Source organism: Vidua chalybeata, chromosome 5 (assembly GCF_026979565.1).
Source record: "Vidua chalybeata isolate OUT-0048 chromosome 5, bVidCha1 merged haplotype, whole genome shotgun sequence".
Classification (NCBI taxonomy): Eukaryota; Metazoa; Chordata; class Aves; order Passeriformes; family Viduidae; genus Vidua; species Vidua chalybeata.
In genome coordinates, this window is record NC_071534.1 from 42977832 (window position 1) to 42989349 (window position 11518).

General features: G+C 42.6%; 1 protein-coding gene across 2 annotated transcripts; it reads right to left on the bottom strand.

The window, feature by feature from the left end:
• Positions 1–6380: 6380 nt before the first annotated feature.
• Positions 6381–11172, bottom strand: LOC128788390 (prolactin-like). 2 transcript variants are annotated; one of them, XM_053943403.1, is made up of 5 exons: positions 11084–11172; positions 10850–11001; positions 10594–10701; positions 9412–9549; positions 6381–7679 (listed from the first exon to the last, which is right to left on the bottom strand). In XM_053943403.1, the coding sequence occupies exons 1-5, from the start codon at positions 11118–11120 to the stop codon at positions 7485–7487; spliced, it is 630 nt and encodes a 209-aa protein (XP_053799378.1). In that variant the 5' UTR covers positions 11121–11172; the 3' UTR covers positions 6381–7484. The 2 variants fall into 2 exon arrangements, with proteins under 2 accessions (XP_053799378.1, XP_053799377.1); XM_053943402.1 differs by having other exon boundaries at positions 9370–9549.
• Between the last annotated feature and the right edge of the window lie 346 nt (positions 11173–11518).

Consider the following 11518-nt stretch of genomic DNA (forward strand, 5'->3'; position numbering starts at 1 on the left):
TTTGCTTGCTTAATCCAATTTAAGGATGTCAGTCTGAATGAATGAATGAATTTAGGTGTATCTGTTTTATTTGCAAATCTTCATAGCTCAAAATAGGAGCATAGCATCTATTTTCTTTTTCATGCATTTATGGATGCCTTTGTTGAGAAGAGAGATTAAAGATATTTTATGTTACAGGCAAAACCTTATGGAGAACATTATGGTTTTATAGGGCCTATTTTCTTTCTGGCATTCATATATTTTATAGGCGAAAGATTATGAAAATCTAGTCTGGCTTTTCTTATCATATATGCCTTGAATATTTCTGATGATTCTTGCCTTGAGCTCCAAATATTTTGAACTGTATTGTACATCTTTCAAGAAGCCATGCAATTGTTGTGGAGTAAGTTCTTATTTAATGTTTTACCTTTTGATAGATGATTTATTATTCCCCTTGTTACATTGTATTATCTGGGAGGTGACGTTTGGATACATTTGCAGCTAAAAAACTTGAGAATGCAATGATGATGCTTGTATCGTAACATTTATGCACGATAAGGTGGGTTTTGTACCTTGCCTTGTGCATGTCCTGCTGTCTCAATGGCCACATATGCAGTCCTAGTCTTGCATTATGTGGCATTCCTTGCATGTGATTTCCTCTGCTTGATTTAAAGAAAAAAACAAATTACAGAAGAATTAAGAAGTTATCTCTTCCTGCACTTACAAATCTTCATTAGTGCGAGCTGCCTCAATACCTACCCTCAGAAAGCCTTTGAACACGTTATATATACTGGTCAGTAATGAGAGGAGTTTATTCCTGTCTTGCAATTGAAATCCCAGAACCAACTCAGATTCTGCAAGAAACATTTGGTGGGGGGGGGGAGAGAACAGACAGATTGTGTACACATAGGGATAAATTTGGTGTTGAAGTCCTGCCCTGTTTGACCAGCTCCTGCCTGAAGAACCAGCTAGGCTTAGTAGCCCAGATGTTTGTGAAATTGCATTGCAGGTATTTGCAGAGTACCATCTAATGATCAGGTGGTGGTATATACATGTGCATCTGTTCATCAGTGCTTCCCATTTTGGAGGAAATCTGTACGGTGGGTTTTTTTTTAATCTCACCTTTAATGGAAAGGGAGCCTTCTCAGCTGCTCATATTGTTTTACTGCAAGTCAATGAAGCCTCAGTGCTAGAAGTAACACTTTTGGAGATGGGAGATGCAGTTCAGAATGATCCTTGGGAAATTCTTTCAGTTCATGGTGCTGCAAGCACAAAATACGAACTACTGTCAAAACTCTGAGCTGATGTGCTGAACAGAATGCATCTGAAGGCTGTCTCACTGAGGCAAAGATCAAGCAAGGCTCATGCAGCATTGGTTTCACAATTGTAATAATACAGGTGTTTTAAATCAAACAAGTTCTGTGGCCTGTTAAAACTTAAATAATTTCAAGGTTCTCCAAATCTCTTAACACCTCCTGTCAGTATTCTTATTCCACAGCTAGAATGCGGTTTCAGTATGCCAGATAAAAGATTCTTTATCTGAAAATGCTGACCAAGCTTTTTAAAAAATCCTAAAAGTATACATGCAAATCTTCAATTATATCTAAAATAGTCTGATTCAATTAAGATTTAGGCCCAGGAAACACACAGTTTTGATTCCTCTGATTTTGTGCTATATAAAGTAGAAGGTTCCCTTCAGTCCATACTGTGAAAACTTGGTAAATGAGAAATAGCCTGTACAAATACGAAAATATTTTTACAGTGCCAGTATTTGTGAAGGATCAAGTGGTATTTAGTTTCTTCAAATATGGTATGCATACTAGTTCTAGAAAGAACAAAGAGAGCACAAGTATGCAAAGTGCCCAGCAGGTATTTGAACTGCTTCATAACAGACACGGTGCAGAGGTGAAAGGTGTAGTGCAGCCGGTATAAGGGAGTGACATGGTAGGTACCAGTGACACCCAGGTTAAAATTAGTAATATGCTACTTGGACTTCAAAGATTTGACCTGATGGATGATCTTGCAGCATGGTTGTAGGGTATCTGAGGTATTTCCTGTGTGTAGCATTTTTGAGACTACAGTTACTGGCTATGGAGTATTATGATGGACATTTATTGAGATCCAGGGACTGGGAGAGTTCGGGTACCTCAAATTGCAAACTACAGTTAAAAACCTCATCTCTTCAAAGGCTGCAAACAAAGCAGATACTTATACTCACTGGGCACCTCTCTGTTTGTTCTGGCAACTTATCAATGCTAATGTAATACAGAATACAACAAAGAAAGGGAGGAAAGACAGAGACTCAGTACTCGCTTTGTTAACTGAGCTGCAGACTTCCATGTTCTCAGTCAGGCTATGCTGCTGAACAGAGATCTCTGCCCAACCCAGCAGCCTCAGGAGCAGAAGAGACTTTTCTCATCCCACCTATTGAAGATCCTTCATATGGGTCTGAATGTGGATCTTGAAAGTATATTCTTAAAGTCAGGCAGAGGAGCTTCCCTGATACCCAAGAAAAGGCTGCTGATTTCCTTCTAGGTCTGGCTCTTGGACTTTTAAAATGTATCACAATGCAGATTTTTGCAGTCTATATCAGGCACAGCCACAGTCATGGTTTTTTTTGCATGTGAATGACTTTGAGCCTGTGAACATGAGAGGCCAGCTAGCTCCTCCATGGACCTCATGTAACATTGTTAAACAGTGGATTTGCTGACCACAGGTGTGTCAGCACTTAAACTTTAGTTGTACATATTTACAGTATAAAATGATTTTCTGAAAGTTATCTTGCTTTTATTGATCCTTTGCCAAACAGGAAGTAAGTGTTATGATCTGCTGAGAAAAGGGCTGCTTTAAGGCACAAAACTGCATTACTAATTTCAGTGTCAGAACAGTAGTACAAAGGTCAAATGTCACTCCTGAGCTGCAGTAATACATCAGATTTGTTTTATCTGCTGTGATTTACTAGTACTGGGTTTTAAATACCAGTTGCCATCACTGTAGCCACACAGCTCCTCTGATGAATGTATGTTCTGCAGTCAAAAGACTGACATAAATTAAGTACATTCACATGCTTCAGCACCCTCTACCAACTAGACTGTTACTGATTTTCACATACTAGAAGGAAAGACAAACCAGTTTCATGATGATAGCTGTAAATCCTGTGCCTTTAGAAAGGAACAGAGAGGAATTAGAATCCAATTAACTTGAGACTCAGCTTTGAACCACGGGGAGACCTACAGAGAAAAAAAGTCCCTACAGGGAAAGGTTCACAGTGGATGAAATTTTTGGCAGCTGAGGAAGTCTTTAAATGACCATGCTTCTAAGCTGTGTACCTGCTGACTGCTGCTCACTTTTACTGGAAGGTAAACTGGGATAGTTAAACCTGGGTCTGAAATTCCTCCATGCAGACTTGCACCAGAATTCATGGCCAGAGAATGGCAACTCCTTGTTTTTTTATTGGTTGTAATTCTGAGTGCTGAAGCTGGGCATGGTGGACAGGGATGTCAGAAGGTAACATCTCTATAGTGATCTTTCAGTGCTTTCTAAAGCACACAGAAATGCCACTTTTTAGAAGCATCCAACCTTGAGGAATTCTTCAGTTTTTCCAAGTAATTTTTATTTACAGGTCAATATTTGAATGCAGATAGCTGAACATACATGTATGTTGTGCAAAGAAGACAGTTTCAATTTGTTTCTGTTTTGTGATCATGGGTTTAGATAAGAGCTAAACTATGAGTGACATTAGCCACTTAATCTACTATGGAAGCATCAGCACATACAAGATTCAGTCTAAATTTAAGATACACTATCAATACCATTTAGTGCTTTATGAAAGGAACAAAATGAATTTTCAGTCACTGGGAGTGTCTCTGTTGTATCCTTCATAATTCTGAAAAAATGGAAACACTATGATGAGGAAATCTCTGATGTGCAAAAGCCAAATCTAATAATTGAAAAAAAAATAATTGGACTATACAAAAATGTCAGTATTCTGGGATTATCCTGTAGTGCTTCATGGAATAAGGTCTGAAGAACAGTGAATATGTTTTTAATTCCTAAATTTATTTGGTTGACAAGAAAGTTTAATAGAAAGAGATCATTATACAAATTGAAATTATACCATTACTTACCTATTTTGTTGTACGTGATGCTTGTGCTTAACTGGAAGCCAATCCTGATTTTCTGATTTTACATTGATTTTACAGAATTGTTTCTCTTAAATTAATATTCTGCTATAAAAGTGATGGATTCTCAAACTCCAAAGCTTTTGATAGTAGCACACAATTTTACATTATCAAATTCTCCTAACCAGTTATGCTGCTGTCTTGGAGGAAATCATGCAGGAGATGAAGTATTCCCCTGTGCAGAAAGCAACCATCTTTTTTCTGTTTGAGGCATCGGTGGCCACAGAGAAAACCATGCCCTTGTCAGCCCACTGCTGAATTGTTTCCTCAATTGCAAGTGGAAGCAAAGCAATGCTAGCAATACAGGAAGGCTTTTGTTTTACCAACATGCCTCGCTTCAGCCAAAGGCAAAACTGAAATGTAACACTAATGAGGATGAATGACTGTGGATAACACTTAGATGCACTGTTCCTTGTGTGCTACCCACTATCTCATTTTCTCTGTTTTCACATTTCTGTACAGCAAAACGTTCCCGGGGTTTAGCACTTTGGCGGAGGTGAGAGTTTTTTGAATGACCTGTTCTGTTTGCGAGGTTTTCCGCCTGACCCTCAGCTGCACCCCTTGGGACGTCCTGCCAGCTGCGGGTACGGCTGATTTCTGAGTCACCATGCAATTCGCTTGCAATTACTTGCCACCAGGCAGGACCATGGGGGCACGGCCACCTCCCATGGGAACACGACCGCCTCCCACCCTGTGGCAGTGCGGGGCGCGGCGCGTCAGCGTCGTCCGCGGTGCCCCGGGGAGCGGGGCGGGCCACAGCCGGTCTGGAGGGAGCTTTCTGCCGTCAGCCTCTTGGGCGCAGTGACCCCGCCTGTGTCTGTCACCCCTCGCCTCTGACGCAGAGTGGCTGGCATGTCTGTGCCAGTACGCGGCGTTATTACCCTGGCACCGCTTGTCTCCTCAGTGAAGGGCGGTCGCTCCGCTGCAGCGTTTGGGAGCCAGCAGTGACCCCTCGCTGGCATGGGAGGCACACACTGCCAGCGGGCTGCTGTACTCCGCGACTGCGGCTACTCCAGATGGCCGCATTAATGCTCCATTGTAGTAGCTATTAATTGCTACTACATCTTCTATGATCGCAGCTAGATGCAGGCAGTGTGGTCGTCCCCCTCTGGTTCTGTCTGTTTCCTCAGAGGAGTCTTCCTTTGCTCTCTTTGGAGCTGTGTTTTGTTTCCAGAACTTCCTCAAAATCTGTCCATGAATGCTGCTATTTCGTTGTGTGTTTGTGGTATCTTACTGCACGAGGAACTGCAGCTAGTAACTTCTTCAGGGCAAGCGCAGTGTAATCCATTGCCTTTCCACTATACCTGACACAGCAGGGACCAGACACAAATTGTGAACACTCACAGCTTCTAGCTGCAAAAGTACATCAGCCATCTACCTGATAGGAGATATCTGAGGATATTTGCAGTCACAGGCATGTAAATAAAATCTTGTTTCTCTGGTCTGCATAAATGCTTCTTTGACATCTTTCTCTGCTAGGTTTCTCAAGCCCAAATTTAGTGTCTTTATTAAATAATCATCAGCATTTTACTCCTTGTTCTTGCTTGCCTGAGCTCCTGCTACTGTCAGCAACCATCAAGATCATGGAAGGCCAGAAAAGAGCATTTAGTGGTAAAAAAGTAAAGAATATTAAAGATAAATCCATGTTGATTTTATCTACTTGCTTAAACGTCTCAGACTCTTGACTACAAAAAAGTTTTGTTTTATGCACAGCCAGCAGCACCACCCTGCTGCTAGGAAAATGTGATTTCCTTAAAATATCTGACAGCTTTCATATTTTTATTTGCAATGGAGTTTGTAATCATTACTGTAAAACCCAAGTCCTGTGTCAGCATGTGGAATGGGAAAGAGACTTATTGCTACTCCCTGCTCAGCCCTTAGACTGAAATGCTATTTGGACCAGAGTTCTGACTTACTTTTCACAAACTTTTCCTTTAGGAGTTTCTACTGAAATCAATGAAGCTATTACAGATATAAAAGAGCATTCAAAATGAATAAAAATACTAGATTTTATGGGACATATATGTAAGAAATCAGTAAGTAGTATGATGTGAATGTAAAAGTCTGGCGTAGGCCCTGCCATTAAATGAGCTGATCAACATCAATGCCCCTCTTCAGTGTTAAGCAATATTCTGCAGGTAGGTATGTATGTAGAAATGGGGGGAAACATTTTCTTAGGGTAAAAATATACTTTATTGATAGTATACAGATGTACCAAGGTTTAACAGATTGAATCTTACTTTCAACTATGTTGTACCTATGTTTCAGCTTCTGTAAGGCTTTCCACAGGGTCCCACTTGACACCCTTATCTGCACATTGGAGAGACATGGGTTTGAAGGCTCGACTATTTGGTGGTTAAGGAATTCACTGGTTGGATGCACCCAGGAGATTGAGCAGTGGCTCTTATGTCCAGGTGGAGGCCAGTGACATGTGGTGTCCCTCAAGGTTCTGTCTTGGGACTGGTGCTCTTCAGCATTTACCTCAATGACAGTGAGAGTGGCATGGAGTGTATCCTCAGCAAGTTTGCAGATATGAAGCTGAGCAATGCAGCTGACACAACAGAAGGAGGGGATGTCATCCAGGGGAACCTGGACAAGCTTAAGAAGTGGGCCCACAAGAACCTCATGAAGACAGTCTGAGAGTTGGCACTGTTTAACCTATAGAAGAGAAGGCACCAGGGAAGTCTCATTGCAGCCTTACGTGACTTAAAGATTGCTGATAAAAAAGAGGGAGTGGCTTTGTACATGGATAAGGAGTGACAGGATAAGGGGGAATGATTTTAAACTAAAATAGGAGAGATTTAGATTAGAGGTCAGGAAGAAGTTCTTTACTCAAAGGCATGGTGAGGCACTGGAATACATTGCCCAGAGAAGTTGTAGATGGCTCATATCTGGAAGTGTTCAGGGCCAGCTTGGGTGGGGCCCTCACCAGCCTGATCTAGTGGATGGCATCCCTGCCAATGGTGGAGTGGGGGTTGGAACTCAATGATCATTAAGGTCCCTTTCAACCCAAGCCATTCTGTAATTCTGTGTATTTATCTAAACTGTATGAATCAGCCATAGTATAGTCTGCCACAGTGTAACATGCAAGAACATTTATTTATCTAATGCTAGAGCACTCCTTTTTATTGGTGCATTAACCGACATACACACACACGAGGCTTTATTTAGTATTTCATCTGCATTGGTCAACTGTGTCAGCTTCCAAAGGATTTAAAAAACACTTTCCTATTAAAATTACTGTGAAAGTGATATTTTAGAAGTTCTATTTTTTTAAATCTTTATAAGCAACATGCTGAAGACTACTTGTCAAGGGATTACAATTTAGCAACTATTTTCTGGCATAATCCTACATTTGAGGATTTTTAAGTAGCTTTGTACTTTATTGGAATCTCTCCTAAAACAGTGAATGAAGTCAGAGTCACTCATCATATTTGCTTCATTACTAATTGATAAACCGGTGCCTTCGGATGATGCCATTCCATTTAATGAATTGCTGATGATCCCCATTGACTGCATCTGTATTGGAAACAGGAAAAGAAGTTCAACTTGTAACTACACATACAACAAACCTTGAAAATACTACTGCAGAAGACAACTGAGGTGTCACTCCTTTGGGCTGTGCTATTCCAGATCTTTCACATACTTACTAAAGGTATATGTAAAGATCCTTACATAGAAAACATTGAGTTTTTATCCTTATGGTATCTCTGCAACTTTTAACTAGTCTGAATTTTCTTGATATGCTAGTAATGAATACTTCATCTGAGTTTAAGTAGAGGAACCCTGGTTTGGTAATCCTTATTTCCTCTTGAAGTATTATAGCAAATCAGTCTTGAGATTTTTTTTTAGCTATTTATTTTAATGCTTTCTGTGAAGGGAAGCTTCTAACATGAGCATCCGCCAGTGCTGTTTATTTAATCTGTGTTCTACAGGCTGTGATCACCTCTCAGAGTAGGTGCTTCACAACAAAAGCAAGTTTAGAATTTTCCTAATTATTAACAGAAAAACACAGATGCAAAATATGCAATGCATTAATTTTTGTAATTGTATTTCTACCCTGTGTAGAAATATCCATGGCACAGAGAAGTCAATACTTCAAAGGTTTCCCTCTTAGTAATAGCTTCAAAGGTGTTTTAGAAAAAATAAAGCATTTCAATACACCAAAAGTGTGTAGCTACTTTAGAGTTTGCTTCAGCTACAGATTGAAGCAGAGGTCAAGCTTTGAGGTTGAAGACATCTGAACTTCAAGGCCATTTTAACCCAGAACCATGGCTGCATTTGGATGATGGAGTTTCCATTTGTAACTCAGAGTCACCCTAACCTGGACTGCATTTTATGGTAGGGTACAATTCAGCCTATTCTAGTGATGAGCTGCTTACTGTTTTAAAACTTGTGTTCCCCACCTGTGTTCATAAAGTTGAAAGGTGATCTACTAGTGTAAGATACTAGTTTATTAATCACTTTTTTTTTTTTAGTGAAACAAACACCCTGGCAGTGTAGCCATTTTAGAGAACAGGCACACAGATTTTATTTGTTCAGCCAAAACCACAGTTAATTTTAGCTATAAATGAACAAAAAAGGCAAAGGTCAGGACTTCTGGCTAGTAATGAGAAGACAGAAATGGAAATAACAAAGAATTTCATCCAATGATTTATATATAATCTCCCATAATTTGGAATGGAGTTTTGAAATTGTTTTGTGACTGACATCAGACTTAAGCAATGCCACTGTTGTCTTGAAGAACTTATCCCAGCATAAAATTATTGCCTTAGGAAGGAGCTCTTTGCATCAGACAGCAATGATACTTGACTTGCTTAGAATGTAAATCCAAATAAAACTTAACACAATTATTAAGCATTTATCATGGTTCACCCACACATCTTCTCTACTGGCCTAGAAAAAAACAAGTCATTCCTGGCTCATATATGAAGCTACAAAAGGCTCTAGACTTTGTACTTTTGCGTGTTGTTCATGTATGTCATATTAATTAAAATGTTGCCTCACAGATATGGACTTCTATAATGCCATCTACATTTCTGCCAGTTTATAACTAAGTCACATCCTCTAACAGAAAGATGACTGTATCTTTAACAAAGTCCTGCATTTTGCTGAATAAGAGCTTCCAAGCCCAAGTGGGAGCAGACATTGCCCCCTCCTTGAAGTCACCCATGCCACATAACTGATATAAATGAAAGCTATATCTTGCCTTTTCTGTTACTTTCTCGACTCCAGTCTTCAGCTCACGTACCATATTGCTGATTTGCTTAGCTTTGCTAAGGCTGTCATCAGATAGCTCTTGATGGTGCTCAATATACTGGTTAAAGTGGGAAAGTGGTTCTTTCCAGGCTTGCAAAAGTTTCAGTATCACGTGAGTTAGTTCTTCTCTCTTATAAATTGAAGCAGTAGAGAATGTGTCTGTTACTTTGCAGCAGATCATATGAATACTCTTAGTCTCATTATGAAATCTCAGTGGGATTAAGATTTACATCTGCAATTGACTACTTAAACACCACTCTGTCTCTGGTTATTTGTATATATATAGTAACACCCAGAAGTTGTACTTGTCATGTTTTCAGCTAACACGAGCAGGGCCTCATTTCCCATTGCCCTTCCAGGGGACCTTCTAGAAGGACGTCCTGGGGGAATCTCCTCATTCCACCACATCCAAAAACCAAAATGTTAGTATTTGTCTTTGTCTGTCTCCTAGAGGCAAAAGTGTCTCCCACTGATGTATCTCCAACATCGCAATTTGCTTTTTCTCTGTAGGAGCAAACTCTTCCTACTCTTCTCTGAACTAATAATGATTTTTTTTTTCTCTTTGCCATCACAACTGTGATGTAAACAAACCTGTTGTTCTTTTCCCCTTATCTAGCTACCAATTCAGAGATGACTGTTATTTCTTTCTCATGATTGCTTTTTGTACTTTGCAGTGATACTGATTAATATAACTTATTTGCCACACACAAAAGTTTCTAAGTTTTTGTTCCACAGAGTTTGCCTCAACAAAATCAAAGGATGTCTGTCAGTCATTCTGACAAAGTACTACTGCAATATCCTTATTATAACTAGTATTTACGGTCCAGTTTTAGGTACCACATACAGATTTAAAATTCAAATAATTTAAGATTTATATGCAATATCTCTGTGATGTGCACATGTTTGGGGTCAAAACTTTCATCCAGATTGTTGATGAAGCTCCGGAAGCATAAAAACCTCTCTGCCTGTCTCCAGCCCGACTGGAGTGGGGGACCATTACCGCATGATGGATGAGACATTTTGGGGTTCTGACAGGACAGGAGGTATATTCCCCTTTCTCCAGACCAGGGAGAAAGAAGGCGGTGTGACCTGCAGAGTCCCCTTCCCGTCTCCCAAGCCTCGCGGTGCCCCCTTTTGCTCTGTCTCTGTCAGCCCACGCCGCCATTGCCCTTACCGGGATTTTCTGGGCGTATTCTTTGCCGTTGGGGGTCAGCATCCCCGACGTGTGGCACTTCCGAGCGGGCCTCCCCAGCTCGTTATCACGGGGAGGAAAGTGTTTTTCCTACGGCAGAAGAACACCTAGACGTACACCGAGAGCACCACCACCCCCCTACATCCCCCCACCTTTTCCTCTATCCCGCCCGTCGGCAGCCGATCCCAAGGCAGTTGCAAGCCCAGCTCCGAGGCGGCGGGGCCGGCCCGGCACTCACCAGCTCGGCGTAGAGCGCCGTGGAGAGGCTGTGGATCCTGCCCGAGTGCCGGATCACGCGGTCGAAGAGATCGGCCACGGTCAGGGGGTGACAGCCAGCGTCCCCCGGAGCGCAGACCAGCAGCCACAGCAGCGCCAGCGCCGCAACCGCATCTGAGGAGAGGGCGGCGGCGTCGGGGCGCGGAATGTCGGGGTGTCTCCCCGCCCGGCCCGACCCCGCAGCCCGCCCCCTCACCTGCTCGCCCCTCCGCCCGGGCGAGGGCCACGGCCATAGCGCTGCGGAGCCCGTGCCCGGCACGGAGCGGTTGCGATCGGCCGGCGATGCCCCCGCATCTCCTATATATGCCGGGATCTCACAGTGATGACGGGTGTCTCCCCTGACGTGCGCAGCCCGCGGCCACCGTGAGCCAGCCCGCCCGGAGCGGGGCTCACGGCTTGGCAGGCGGACGGGAGCGTCCCTTGCACCGACGGGACCGACTGCCCTCGGCAACCCACCGGGCCCGGCCGAAACGGGACTGACTCCTGGGCTCGGTGCTGGGGCCGCTACCGACCTCCACAGCCGCCCGCTCGTCACAGCCCTCTCGTGGGCAGAGGGGCGGCTCCGGCCCCCCGCACAGAAGCGGCGTGGTCAGGTCCGTCCCAGGGTGTCCGAGGGGGTAAGGGCGGGAGA

Excerpts from the sequence above, each read along its gene's own strand:
- LOC128788390 (XM_053943402.1), bottom strand. The coding sequence starts at position 11,120 with ATGGCCGTGGCCCTCGCCCGGGCGGAGGGGCGAGCAG. Across the intron at positions 11,002-11,083 it reads CCGGGCGGAGGGGCGAGCAG|ATGCGGTTGCGGCGCTGGCG; the intron begins GTGAGGGGGCGG and ends CCCTCTCCTCAG. Across the intron at positions 7,680-9,369 it reads TCGAGAAAGTAACAGAAAAG|ATGCAGTCAATGGGGATCAT; the intron begins GCAAGATATAGC and ends TTTCCAATACAG.